This window comes from Herpailurus yagouaroundi, unplaced genomic scaffold, assembly GCF_014898765.1.
Source record: "Herpailurus yagouaroundi ecotype Mexico unplaced genomic scaffold, PumYag 142, whole genome shotgun sequence".
NCBI classification, from domain to species: Eukaryota; Metazoa; Chordata; class Mammalia; order Carnivora; family Felidae; genus Herpailurus; species Herpailurus yagouaroundi.
The window spans coordinates 26,010,343-26,024,716 of record NW_024412397.1 but is presented as its reverse complement, the minus strand read 5'-3'; the positions used below and the strand labels follow the sequence as shown (position 1 = coordinate 26,024,716).

At 56.9% G+C, this 14,374-nt stretch overlaps 1 protein-coding gene across 7 annotated transcripts in view; it reads left to right on the top strand.

Moving 5' to 3' along the window:
- Positions 1-12,190, top strand: part of CTIF (cap binding complex dependent translation initiation factor) — a 299,569-nt gene extending 287,379 nt beyond the window's left edge. For all 7 annotated transcript variants that reach the window (XM_040478885.1, XM_040478883.1, XM_040478882.1 and 4 more), the window contains 2 exons: positions 5,541-5,594; positions 7,082-12,190. In XM_040478885.1, coding sequence (XP_040334819.1) covers positions 5,541-5,594; positions 7,082-7,297 — 270 coding nt within the window. In that variant the 3' untranslated portion in view covers positions 7,298-12,190. The remainder of the gene's footprint in view (positions 1-5,540; positions 5,595-7,081) is intronic.
- Positions 12,191-14,374: the final 2,184 nt, after the last annotated feature.

Below are 14,374 nucleotides of genomic sequence, written 5' to 3'. Positions count from 1 at the left end.
GTGTGCCCACAAGTCTCCGGCGGAGACAATAGGACAGGAATGCATTAGCTTCCGAACAAACACTGTGTGGGCTCGCACAATTGCCTTGGATTCTCATCCAAGAAACACATTTCGCTGTTCGAGGGCGCGGGTGGCTTGCCTGCCCCAGCCCGCCCACACCCCTTTCTACGCCAGAGACTTTGATGAGAGCGCTGCCCCTCCCCACCCACTCCAGGGCCTTCCACCCGCCCACCCCCACTCCCCACCCCCGTGGGGCAAGCCTGCCTCCTCCATCGGTGCAGCTTTTCTCCCGGAGAGTCCTGCCTGGGCTGAGAACGGCCTGCCCACCCAAAGAGTGCCCGCCCCTGCCTCTACTTATTTTAACCATTTTGTTATTGTGATAAAGTTTGCATAACACAACATCGATCACTCTGGCCGTCTTCAAGTGTACAACTAAGCGGCATTAGGCACCTTCACACTGTTGTGCAACATCGCCACCATCCATCTCTAGAACGTTTTGTCTTCCTTCCCGACCTGCAACGCCGTCCCCATGAAACACCGGCTCCCCAGTCCCCGCTCGTGCCCGTCCCGACCCCGCCGTTCTACTTTCTGTCTCTACGAATTTGACTCTTCTGACTCAGAGAAGTGGAATCAGACAGGATTTGTCCTTTTGTGACTGTTCTTTTCCGCTCGGCGTAGTGTCCTCGAGGTTCATCCACGTTGCAGCGCGGGTCAGCATTTCCTTCCATGTTAAGGCTGAAGAACATTCCATTGCATACGGATGGACCGCAGTAGTTCATCCATCCATCCCTCCACGGACCCCCAAGTTGCTTCTGCCTCTCGCCTGTTGTGAACATGGGTGGACAGGTACCTGTTCGGATGGCCACACTTCTTGAGACTCCTCTGGGACTTAAAAAAAAAAAAAAAAAGCATTGTCTCCAGAAGGTGCCAGATAGAGCATACGTAAACAAGAGCGCTCATTGACCTCCTCAACACTCCAGCAGATTTGTTTATCCAAACACTAGCTGTCACTGGGGAAAAAGCAGAGTCCTGAAGATATGGAACACAGAACAGGTAAGTTTGGCCAAGATAGAAAAGAGTGGAAAGATCCTGTACCTGGACCGCTGCCTGCAAACGACAGGTAGGGACAGATTCTGGGGGAACCACAGATCACCCAGAGGCATGAGAGCCTCTAAGAGGGACAGTGAAAGGGGTCCCGGCGGGGAGCCCCTGTGGACTTGTGTCAAGGGCTCCTGGTTGAGGAGGCCAGCCTCTTGTCATACCGCACAGAGCAGCGGAGTGTGACTTCTGGGGAGGTTGGGAGGGACGCTGTCCAAAGCCCCTTCGGCACTAGGGTTCTGAGACTCTGCTCTCAAAAGCTGGTAATGAGAGCCCAGAACGGCATTTGCAGGGAGAATAGGAAGTGGTCTGCAGCCTCCCTGCAGATTCCCTTCGTATCCTTGCACGCTGCAACTGTGAAGGAAAAGTGTGATGACCAACCCCGGTCCACCCCCACTTCCCTGAGCAAACCCAGCAAGCCGCTTGCAAGAGGGCCTATCACACGATGTGATTGTTGGCTTCGCACAGACTTTCCCAAACAAGCAAGTGGAAGATAAGGTTGAAGGAGAGGCTCTGGGGTTGAGAACCCGCCTGTAGCTCTGCCTGAGGGCCCAGGGGGGCTACCCTCACCCTCCAGAGTCCCCCGCTACCCGCCCCCGTTCCCTAAGTCTGTTCCCTGCCCGGCTAGCCAGGAGCCAAGGCCACCAGGGACACAGCCAGGCAGGGGGAGGGTGTGGGGGGTAGTCTGGGCACGAAGAGGGGAGGAGGGATTGGAAGGGAGTAGTCCAGTCACAAAGATGCAGGAGAGAAAGACACAGACCCCGCTTTGGAGTTCTCAACTGTCATCTGGGAGCAGAGGGCAGGCCAGAACTTTCCACGCGGTTCTGTCAGCCGTTCAGACAGCCACACGGAGGGACAATCAATCACATTTCAGAACATCTAGTACTTGTCAGCCCTTATGCTTACTAGTACTTCCCATCAAGTCACCTTACTCATCCCGGGGCACCTGGGTGACTCAGTCGGTTAAGCGTCCGAATTCGGCTCAGGTCATGATCTTGAGGTTCATGAGTTCAAGTCCGCGTCGGGCTCTGTGCTGACAGCTCAGAGCCTGGAACCTGCTTTGGATTCTGTGTCTCCCTCTCTCTCTGCCCCTCCCCTGCTCTCGCTCTCTCAGTCTCTCTCTCTCTCTCTCTCAAAACTAAATACACATTTTTTTTTATTTTTTAAAAAAGGTACCTCACTTGTCCCTAGAACCCCTAAGAGGCTAATCTCAGGACAGAACATGCTCCCAGGGTCATTTCAACGTGACACACACAACAAGCACTACTGAGCGCCTACTGTGCGTCACCCCGCGTTCCAGAGCATACCTTGTTCTTCCCATGAGCTGCCAGTTCTGCCCCCCTCCCCCACTTTCCCCACCCAGCTGCCAGCACACACTCCATCTCAAAGAGTTCCCTTCTCACCAGATTGCCCCCCACCTTTCTTCTGATTTCTACCAACAATGTTTGAAGGATCGTTTCCCAATAAGCGCTACAGAAAACCTGTGAGGGAACAAAGTACCTTCAGAAAGAAACCCCAGCAAACCTTACAGAGCTCTCCTGATATATATGAGTCCCTATGTCCCCTGCAGATAAGTGGGGCTAGTCCCACATCCCCATGCTGATCCCATTCCAGACAGCCACAGGACCCTCCCGGGCCTGGACCCAACATCCCCCCCCCCCCCCCCCGCCTCCCTCCAGAGCAGCTGGGTTGGGTGTGGACCACATGCCTTAGGTACACCTGCTACAAGGTGAATCACTTCCACCGGCTTTTTCCAGAACCCGTTTCCTGGTCTTCACTCTAGCCTCCTGGGTCCTGTAACTGAGGGAGGCCCTTCCCTGTGTGCCCCCCACAAAGGTCCACCGGCACCGGCTTGGCGGAAGGCTCCCCTGCCTCCCCCTTGGGGCTCTGCAGCTCCGGGAGGCAAGAAAACTCCGGAAGCAGACACTGGCTTAAGGGGAGGGACAGCTGTGTGCTTCAGACTGTCCCACTGTGCCTGTGTATTGTAATTATTTAACCCGTCCCCCTGTGGGTGCACGGTAGTTTTACTGTAGTGATAGCGAAGCAAAAGCCGCGTATCCCTGTCGCGGTTTGTGCATCCGGGTCCATTTATTCTGACAGCGATCACCAAATTGCCGTCTAGAGACCTGCGCCAGCCTCCGTTTCCACATCGGTTATAATTTTGTGTCGCGTCCCCTCCGGCGAGAGGGGTGTGTGGGGCGGGGTACCCACGTGCCCATCACTCTCGCCTCTCCGAGTGTGTGCACCCGGGTGACCTTCGGGGGAGGAGCCTCGCCGCATCCGCCCTTGCCCGCCCGCCCTCGGGCTGTCGTCGCAGCCTGTGTGCTAGGCGCTGTGCGGGTGTGGGGACCAATCAGAGGCCCCGCCCTGGTGGGGCTTGCCTTCTAGCGGGGAGACGAACAAGTATCAACTTGTCCCGGGTGAGATATGCGGCGGCGAGAAGTAAGCCAGGAGGTGAGCGGGGCCGGCCGGCTTCACACAGGCTGGAGAGGTGACACTGGGGCAGAGTCCTGAACAAGGGGGGAGAGTGAGGTCCGCAAGTCCGTGGTGGCCGAGAATCTGGGTGACGGGAGCACGAGGGTCTGGAGTCAGAGCCGTGGCAATGAGTAGAACAGGTTCACCAGCGGCCTCAACGCCTGTCCCTCTGTGCCGCCTGCACCATTTCCTCCCCTGGACTGTCCCTTGCTCTCCGCCTGCTTTTCATTGGAGCAGGTCGAAGACTACCTCTCTGTCCATTCATCCTAAAACGATTCCGGTGTGTCGGCCGCAAGCCCAGTTCTGACAGATACAAAGGGGAAGGAGGCCTGGTGTCTCTGGCCCTGACCTCTGGCCCGGGCCTGCTGTGGCCTCGATGCCCTGCACGCTCATTGGGCACGTGGCAAGGCTTGCCCTGAATCTTCAGCCCTCTTGAGGCGAATGCTTGTGGCTCTTGCTAAGAGGGACCCCTGGGCTGGGTGGATGGAGGAGACGGGGAGGGACAAGGAGGATGTGTCGAGTTTGGATTTCAAGCTAGCGATGGGAATAGTCCCCCTGTGGCTTCCCCTGTGCTTGAACTCATCACACCCGCGTCAAGGACTTTGACTCCAGTTCTGGTTCAGGGGACGAGGATACTCATCCTAAAAATGCCTTCCTCTGGTGCCCTCCCCACCCTCCACCTTTCCTTTAAAACAAAAACCAGGGGTGTCTGGGTGGCTCAGTCTGGCTGCTGATGTCGGCTCAGGTCGTGATCTCACGGTTCATGAGTTCGAGCCCCACCTTGGGCTCTGCACTGATGGTGCGGAGCTTGCTTGGGATTCCCTCTCTCCCTCTCTCTCTCTGCGCCTCCCGTGTACTCTTTCAAAATAAATAAATAAACTCAAAACAAAAAACAATGCATGAGTCATATCAACCAACATTTAGCAAATCCTCAACGGTTGCCAGGATCTAGGCTAGGTGTTAAAGGTGGCCAAGATGAGCACAGCACTCTCCCAGGCTTCACTTGTGTGAAATGCCAAGTGGTTGGGGACGTCAGGTGAGAAGTCAGTGAGAAGCAGGGCGGGGGGGGGGTACCATGGGCTGGGGGTGATCCAGGAGTCTCCAAGGAAAGCTGGGAAGTGCTGTGGGCCTTGCAGAGTGGGTGAGTATGGAGAGTTCCAGCAGAGGGAAAAGTCATCCGTGGCAGATCATCTAAATGCAGGGTCATCCCGCGGATGCGGTGATCAATGTGGCAGGGATGGCGGTGGAGATGTACCAAGGGGGAAGGGGACGGAGGAAGAAGTGGTCGATGGGGTTGAGAGTAAGTGGGCGAGGGGCAGAGAGAGAGGGTGACCCAGAATCCGAAGCAGGCTCCAGGCTCTGAGCTGTCAGCACAGAGCCCGACATGGGGCTCGAACCCACGGACCGAGCCAAAGTCAGAAGCCACCCAGGCGCCCCGTGATGTTATGTGAATTCTATCTCAGTTGAGAGAGAGAGAGAGAGAGAGAGAATAAGATGAGGCCAAGGGAAGCCTGGACAAGGGCGTGGCCAGTCCCAGCACTGAGCAGCCTGGCCATGGCCTTGGTCAGGAAGCAATTCCAACCTCTGGGTAAGTCAACACTGCTGTGGTTTTGCAGAAGAGCACTTTGATTTCTGGAAGCTTTCCTCTAGCCGGGGCCCAGGAGCGCCTGAGACCATGGCCGAGCCTCCCTCGCCCATCAGGAAGTCTTTACCCTCACTGCATTTCTCTGAGGCTTTTCTCTGACCAGGTGTTACAGCTGATGACCCCAGAGTGTTTGCTTCCAAGCCATGGTCTCTAATCGCAACCTTCTGACCTGGCCTGGGCGCCCAGGCTTTATGCCCACAGTGGTCCTCCAACCGTTCAAATCCTGCCAGAGAAATCGCCGTGTTCCTGCTGCCCTCTGACCTTCGTGGGCTCTCTTCCCCGCCACACCCTGAGTAGCGTTCTCTGCCTCTCTCTTCTACAGCTCTTGCAATCTCAGGATGTGAAGGAAGACGCCGTCCTGTGCTGCTCGATGGAGGTAAGCATCTCCAACCTCAGACCTGGTGTGCCCCTCACACCTGCCGGTTGTGGCTGTGTGAGGATCACTGGACACACGCGCAAGTCCCCGGCCAAGGTGTGGAGACAGGGCTGGTGGGGAATGGCTTCCTGAGTTGACGTGAACTCCTGCATCCAGAATTGTCAACCCCCAACCAGAGTAAATGTGGACAGAGTGACCGACCCACCACTAGCTGGAGAGAGAGGCGGCTGCTTCTCTAGAGAGAAGGACCACGTGCTGGCCTTGTCCACTGTGCTTCTGTGCCCAAGACCACCTTCTTCTTGCCCAGGCACGCCCCACAAATGACTTAAGAAATTCCAAGTGATGTGACCCCCCCCCCGCCCCCAAGTATCTCCCTTGACTTTGGTGGTATGGGGTTTGCGGAAGGCGCCTGAGGGTTGAAACCCCCCCCCCATGTTGGCAGCCACCTTCTTCAAAATACCCCCTTAGGAGGTGCCACTCCTGTGCCCAAAATGTGGCCACTACTCGTTGAAACTCTTCCTCTGGGATCTCCCTCGGGGGCAAACGTTGCCCTGGGAAGTCAGCCCAGCCATTTAGAATGGAGTACAGTGAGGACAGGCGCGTCCAGCGTGAGCCCCCAGGGCACGTCAGGGCTGCGTGAGCATGCGTCTCAGGTGGCTTCTGTCCAGCCTCCAAGGCTACTCGCATCCCAAGGATCTCAGAGGCCAGAAGTGCTGCGACTCTGGACAACGGCCTGAGGTCTACATGAGGGACACTGTCCATTTGTGGAGCTCCAAATGGGTACCTTACATGGGACTTGGGGACGGCCGGGGCTGCACTGATGCAGAAGATTGGGACTCCTCCTTCCCTGTGGGGGCTTTTCAACATCATCAGGGGCAGGCCCTCTGGCTGGCCTTCTGCCGCAGTTGATGTTTCCCTCCTACACTTCATGTCACAAGGGTGGCCAGAGGTCAGTGCTGGGGAGGGGAGGTGGGATTGGGGGCAGGAGAGAAGGAAGGAGAGGAACAGGAGGCCTCATCCCGGCTCTCAGGTTCCGCGCAGAGACACGCAGGTCTCTCGTTTCTAGAGAGACATCGTAGCAAGTGAAAATTAACACGCTGCAGCCTGATCACCTTTGAAGGGAGCAGGTCAACCATGGAGGGTGTGGGCAGTAGTCGGGGAAGACTTCCCGTAGGAGGGAAAGCTCTTGGGTGAAAGACAGAAGAGGCATGGTCCCGGTGAGAGCTCTTTTTAGCCCCGGGCAGCAGGCAATAACCTAACCCCTCTTCTTGCAGCAGATTGGTCATTAAATGTGGGCTCTCACAGTTGACTATTCCTGCCCTCCCGCCTCCCTGTTCTCCCTGTGGCACAGATGCCTGGGCCCGCACCTTCCAGAGGGATAGTCCAGTGATTTCCTGTCCCTGCCCCCAGCCCTTCTAACCCAGGTGGGTCAGCTTGCCATTCGGGAGCCCAAGCCCGGTCCTAACGCCCCACTTCTCTGCCCGCAGCTGCAGAGCACAGGCCGGCTGCTGGAGGAGCAGCTGCCCGAGATGATGACCGAGCTCCTGGCCAGCGCCCGCGACAAGATGCTGTGCCCCTCAGAGTCCATGCTGACCCGGTCGCTGCTTCTGGAGGTCATCGAGCTCCATGCCAACAGCTGGAACCCTCTGACGCCCCCCATCACGCAGTACTACAACAGAACCATCCAGAAACTGACAGCCTGACAGCCAGGGGGCCTGGCGGGCGGCCCGCGGGCAGCTGGGGCCCTGGTACACAGGGCCAGATGGACAGGCGGGAGGACAGGGGTGGCCCTGGCGGGAGAAAGAAATGGGGAGGAAAGCAGGCAGAGCCGGCGGCCAGTCTGGAGCCAGACCGGGAAGGAGTGCCCCTCATCTGAGCCCCCCCAGCCCCAAGCATGTGGCAGTTCACACCAATAAGGGAAGCATGTTTCTTTCTCATGGTGGCCCTGATCGCCCCTCCCCACTCCCGCTCCTCCCCGCCCCCTCCCATCAAACGCGTCCCCCGCAGGGCTTTGTGCGAGGGGTTTCATCTCTGTGACTCCGCTGAGGCCCTGGCAGCTCCGCACGCCGGGGTACCGCTTGGGTCAGAAAGGACCTCAGAAGGCTGAAAAAGTGGGTCGGAGACGGGCTTGCATTGTTCCTGCTGTCAGCCGCAGTCGCCAACTGCTGCCAAGCAGGCGACAGAGAGCAGATGTCCGGGAGGACAAAGGCGGGCAGGGTCCCCACCAGCCGCCCGTAATTGACGGCCTTTGTCCGCCACGGTCGAGCTGGGGGGGGCTGGGGGACGGAGGCTTCTCCCCTAACCTTCACGCTGCCCCCTCCCCACTTCCAGGTCCTCCTTTTGGCCCCCAAGCCTCAGGGTGGGGGGGCCAGGGGGCGGGGAGCAGGGAGGGGAGCTGGAGTTGGCGATTCTACTTGTACTCTTGTGTTTTATTGTTTTATTTTCAAAAGTCAGCTGCTTTGAAGTCTCCTCTCTCAATGAAAAGAGCCCGAGATGTGATCACACAGTCAGCGCCACGAGGACCCCCTGATTAGTGGAAGATCAAACCCGGCTCCCTCTGGAAGGATTCTAGCCACAGACAGCTTGCCAGTAGCCAATTAGGGTAATTGGAAACTTCTGCCCCGGCGGGGGTCCTGCTGGAACCCTGTGTCCTCAGCCCTTGGCTTCCAGTACCTCTGTTCTCTCATTCTAGCTGTGCTGTGTCAATGGGCCGATACTGTCGCAGGCCCCCGGGAGTGTGTATCCTGGCCCGGGGGCCTGGTGGTGAATGGGGCACCGAAGGAGGCTGGCAAATTAAAGCCAAAATGCTAGGTGATGTTGCCCGCGCCACACACGGGTCTCGTCCCAAGCTTAGTGGGGGGGCATGTGGCCGTTGGGGACTGCCTGGCTCCCCAGGACTCGGCGTCTGGCTAAATGGGCTGTGCTGCTGCCCCGGCCTCATCACAGGCAGGACCCAGCAGCCCAGGCCTCCCCACAGCCAAGGTCTCTGCGCTCCGGGAGGGCTCTGGGCACTGTAGCCCCTGAGCTGTGGGGAACGGTGCGTTCATTGAGTCTTGAACGTAACGGTCGGGTGACTAGGTGAGGCCGCCAGACAGATCTTTCCAGGCTGGGAACAGGGCTGGGGGTTCTTGAAAGGGCCAGGTCCTGGGAAGAGCCCCCTCTCTGTTGGAGGAGGATGCGGGTCGGGCTCTAGGAGGCTGGCTTCTGGGTTGTCACGGCATCCTCACAGCCCCATCTCTGGGGTCTGGAGCCCATACTTTGATAAACCCCCATAAAATGACTTCAGAGCCCAGCAGCTCCCTTTACTGAGGCTGGTCACTCCCTGTGTCACTGGAGGGCCCTGGCTGCCTGGTCCGCTCAGGCTGGCCAGGGGGTGAGGGTTGGAGGTTTCCCTTTGTGGACTCCAAGTCTGGAGGAGCAGGCAGGTCCCCCAGTACTCCCTGGCTTTCTCCACCTGCTGCAACCTGACCTTCAGCCCCGGGATGGGAGCCTTTGCCAATCCCAAGGAAGAGCGTGTTGGAGACACATGTCGGGGGGCACAGGTTTACCTGGAATGGGTCAGTAGCCTCCAAGAGGCCCGTGCTGCCTCTGCCCCTGGCCTTTGCCTCCTCCCCTCTTCAAGCTTCTCCTCGCTGCCTTTCCTTCTCAGTGGGCTCCTTCAGCCCAACCTGGGGCCCCGGACGCCAGGGGCCCCATGGGAGGCCCTGAGGGAAGAGCTAGACTGAAGTTAGGGGGCTCAGAGAGGGCACCGGGGAAATCGTGGTCTCGAGGAGTCAGGCAGCCCCAGCAGGGCGCGCAGCCGCTCCCTGGAAGGCCTCGTAGAGCTGTGTCTGGGCTGAAATGGGCTAGCGCCCCCGGAGTGCACAGTGTGCGTGTGTGTGCGCGCGCGCGCGCGTGTGTGTTTGCGAGCGCATCTGCTGAGAACGAAGCAGGGCCCCAGAGGAAGAGAGTGGCCCAGGGGAACGGGGTCTCCTGCTCTTTCCACGGGGCAGAGAGCAAGCTTCACGAAGGGGCCCCAGACACCGTGCATGCAGGGACTGATGTTCCCAGGAAAGCTGAGACCCGTGACATCGCGGGCGCCATGGACCCAATGCCTCTTCCTCCTAACGGCCTCCTTGGTGGTCTTGCCTCAGGGCCACCCCTCCTTGACTGTTAGGACCAGAGTATGAAGAAGTAAGATATAAATATGTATACATATATAAATATATTTTTAATTACGTGTCGTGTCACGGTGGCTCCAGACGTATGGTTTGCCTAGTTTATCTCCATTGCTTGAAAGTGCTTCCTGGCCAATCCAAATAACAGTTTAAGCTGTTTTTCTAAATGCAGGTTGCTGCTACTCTTTGAGACATGGAAGGAAAACGTTTAAAAAAAAAAAAAACAAACTTTTTTTTTTAAGGGAATAAGAGTGAAACGTAAAATCTGTGACTCTGAAGCAGCTTCCCGTGGGAGACTACTCAGACAGGAGCTGGGGGCAGAAGTGGGTTCCCCACAGACCCCCTAGCCTCTCCCTAGGCCAGACCCCCCCCCCCTCGGGCTGAGTGAGGAAGGCCATATCCAAGTTGGCCTCTGAATGTATTTGGTGGGAGGCAAAACTGGATATTGCATTTCTAAGGCTCGTGTTGTTTTCCCTACTCGCCCGCGGCTTTCTTGGCGCAGCGAAGAGGCGAAGTCCGGCCATCTGATGTTGATCCTGTCTCGGTCTGTCCCCCCTGCCAGTCAAGACCAGATAGCCATTGTTTTACTCCGGGGCGGCCAGCCTGCTCACCACAGCCCTGCTCCCCTCGGCCTTGTGGCTTTGCCTCAGCGCTGGGACCGCAACCCCAAGAAGGCTCCTAATCTCCCCTGGATAAGGTGGGGGCCCCACCATCCTCCGTGGGGAATGCTTACCCCACACCCAGTCTCGTCTGTTCGTCCTTCCTTAATCAGTCTGTAAACCTTTAAGGTTTAGGGATCGCCCTGTCCATCCATGTAAATGTAAATGTTGGCCGAGTCGGTATTTATTCTAATTTTTATTTTATTTTATTTTCTCTGAGGGACGGGGAGGGGGGGGTGTGGGAAATGTACCCCTGATCGCGCCCTGGGCAGCTGCAGGGGCGGGGACCCAGACAGCCGGGCCGCCGTGAGGAGCAGCCCCACGGGGCCGCCCCCAGACGCCACGTTCCAGTCCCTTATCTGGCATCAGAACCCGGCCAGTGCTCTCAGGGCCTGCCCGTGGAGTCCTGTCCCTCAGCTGCTGGCGCTCTGTTGGGACCTCTGCCTGGGCCTTTAAGGATGCAGATCAGAGAGAAGACAGCTCTCCTCTGCTCGGGACACTGGCGTAGAGGGCTGCCCACCTCGCCTGAGCCAGCTGGGAGCCTGGCAATAGGACCTACCTCCCTGGAGCAGGGGCCTGGGGCTTCCCGCCAAAGCTGCAGTAGAATCCTGCTCACGCGACCACTTTCCCTCCCTCAGTATGTCCTGCTTTCCAGCTGAACCCAGACTACAAGTGGGTTTAAAAAATAAACACCAAAAACCAAAAATGCCCTGAATCTGTGTTCTCTGTGTGTTCGGCAGAGGAAATCTTTCCCAAAGGCTTCTGTGGCCTCCACTGGTGCCGGCCGGGACCGCCAATGAGCCCCTGCCCGGGCGACGAGCTAATGAGAACATTTCCCACAGTTTGGCCATCTTGGAGAGCTGGGGCACGGTCTGGGGCCCGGGGAAGGCTGTGAAGGAGTGGTTCGGAGAATGTGGCTGGAGGGCACTTGTGCCCCCCCCCATCCCCCCCAGGCTGGGATCCGTGGCCTATCCAAAGTCATAGGATTAGGCCGGTCCTGCAGAAAATAGCTTTTGCACTAAGGGTTTGGTCTGCTGCACGTCCGGCCACCCCACGCCCCAAACCCACTCCTTCCTTAGAAATATCACTGGAGCATTTGACTTATTTCAGAAAGACTGACGCTTGGGCCCAGAAGCTTCTAAAAGTCAGCAGCAAGTGGCTGTCCAGTCCCAGTGGGTGAAACCAGTCTTTCCTCAAAGGGGCCCAGTGATTTATTTTCCTGTGACGATATGTCCCTTGTTTTGCACAATCCCTCTGATGGCAAGACGCTGGGGACACTGCCTCCTGGTAACAGATCCCCCTCGGGGGTTCTCGCTGGCTAGAACTTGCCAGCCTTTCACCTCCTCAGGGCAGCGACAAGCGCATCCACCCCCTTCCTGTGTCCCTGGCCTGGTCAAGATGGTGGCCAGCCCAGCCCAGAAGCCTGGTGACGGCTTGTTGAGATGGGTCACTGACTATTACTGAGTCACATGACACTGTGCAGGGACGGCCAGAAGTGCACAGATCGGTGGGGGGAGATGACATTTTAATTAAACAATGGAGATATTCGTCAAACCAAAGTATTTATAAAAATGCAAACGTGTAGAAGCAGAAAACGGAGATCAAAGCGAAAGGTGTTTGAAGGTGGGAGAGAGAGTGGGGACCTCTTACCAAACACTAGTCACAAAAAGGGAGAGCAGATTTTTCTGGCGTGACTTAATCCTGATTCCAGAAGCTTCTAAGTTATTGAAAACTGTGAAACCCATCATCTAAATAATAAATGTGTCAGTCTTGCATTTCACCACCATCTCTGCGGATACGTGCCGTGCGTCCTCCTGAGGGTAGGTTACGTTTATACTGGGGTCTGTAGGAGTGGGGGTCTGAGAAGAAGACCATTTAGGATGAATAAGCTAGAACGTATGCACACACACCCACATGCGCGACTGGGAAGGGCCTTTTACACGCCAAGGTAAAGGGCAGGAGAAGAGATTGGGAGGGAAGAAGCGACTATGCCTCAGTATTAACAGTCTGTCTTCCCCACAGCTCCCAGGGCCTTTGGGGCCTTCCATACACTGTTTCAGGTGGTTCAATAAAGTGGGTATTTTTGATCCCCATTTTACAGATGAGAAGGCTAAGGCTCAGAGAGGTGACACGACTGACCGACAGCCAAGGGCCAGTCCGCGGGAGCGCCAGGGGCCCCTTTCCCGAGCCCAGAAGGCGAGCATGTCCTCAGCAGCCTCTGAGCTGACTGCTGCGGAGCGCGGCCCCAGGGAGCCGCCAGTAACACCAGTCAGAGCAGTCAGCGGCCTGCTGGGACTACACGGGCAGCAGACGGAGGCTCCCCTCTGCGTCAGTGGGAAGAAGGCACATGATGAAATGCCTCAAATCAAGGGATTTGGGTGGGGTGGGGAGACCAAGCCATGCGGCAAAGTTCACGCTGTTATGTAAAAGCATCCATTGGAATATGTGCCAACTGTCCCCTTGGACTGACAGCACATCAGGGGCTCTCAAGGTGGGTGGGAGGTGAGGGACGCTTACGAGGCGTGGAGTCGATACCCGGATCGCCTGCCAACTTCTCAAACTATGCACTGGAAGAGGACACCGTATATACCACAGTTTCCAAATTCTGGCCTTAGGGAGCCCCTCTCACTTACTCACTTGCACATGTGCTATGTGCTGAGTGGGAGAAAAGGTATTGAAGGCCGCCATCCATAGTCCAGGAATGTAGCACAAACATAACCATGAAGAGCTGTTACAGGCATGCAGATTGAATGTCTAGGAACAGCAGGCGATGACGCCTCATTCCTCACCTCCATCCGCGGTACAGGTCCCACCCGCTTCCGGAAGTTTGCACGGACCACTTCGCTTTACGAAGGACCTCCGTCAGTACCGGTTTTCCCTAACCTAAGGAAACCTGAAGACGATTTTCGAGGTTGTGAAAACGAGCAAAAAGTGAAAACGGCCTTCAGCGTTGAGCCAGGATGGAGGTGCCCCCCACCCCCAGCCGCGAGAGTGGGGCTGTCCGGCTCCTCCTTCTCGAAACACGCCCAGCATCTCAACATCAACCGCCAGAGCTTTGAACCGTGTCTGTGAGCATCTGTGTCTTATCCCGATTGATTTTACGCATCCCTTAACAAGATGTGTCCTAAGCTCTCTGAAAAGCTTGTTTGGGGGGTGGGGGCGGTGTCTAGGAAGGCTCAAACATTCTCCATATAAATGAGTGCTGATCGCTTCTTCACTTTATGCCGTTGCAGCTAAAGCAAGCTTTCGTAGGAACAGTCCGCTTTCTTTTAACTTCTTTTCATGTTTATTTATCTTTGAGAGAGACAGAGTGTGAGTGGGGGAGGAGCAGAGAGAGAGGGAGACACAGCATCAGAAGCAGGCTCCAGGCTCTGAGCCATCAGCACAGAGCCCGGGCGTGGGGCTCGAACTCGTGAACTGTGAGATCGTGACCTGAGCGAATTCGGATGCTTATCCAACTCGGCCACCCAGGTGCCCCTGAATTCTGATCTTAAAATATTTTGTGGGCCCCTGAAAGTATCAGGTGCCCTCGCTTCCGTGCCTAATGCGTGCATCGGCCCTGGGAGGACATGGTCCCTGAGGGAGGAGTCTCACCTTTCCCTGCCACCCAGCTGAACTCGGGGCGAGCAGGGCAGAGGACGGTGGCTGGAGGGGGCCGGCGGGGAAGCTCACGCTGCAGTCTTCCAGGCAAGTTGTTGGGAAGCGGATGCGATGGTGCGTCTTCTGCCCCAGATGGGCTGCTGGGCACACAGCCCGGAGCGCATCGCGAGCAGCTGCGTGTGCCTGACCCAGGAGACTGGCCCAGAGAATCCAAGCGTCACCCAGCACTTGCTCCTGTCCACAGCACTGTCCTACACATACCCTCATACGGGCTCACCGGAGCCCTGGAAAGGAAATAAATAAATTCTTTCTGCTCGTTTTACATCTGAGGACACCGAGGCTTAGAGAACCATTATGGCTGAAT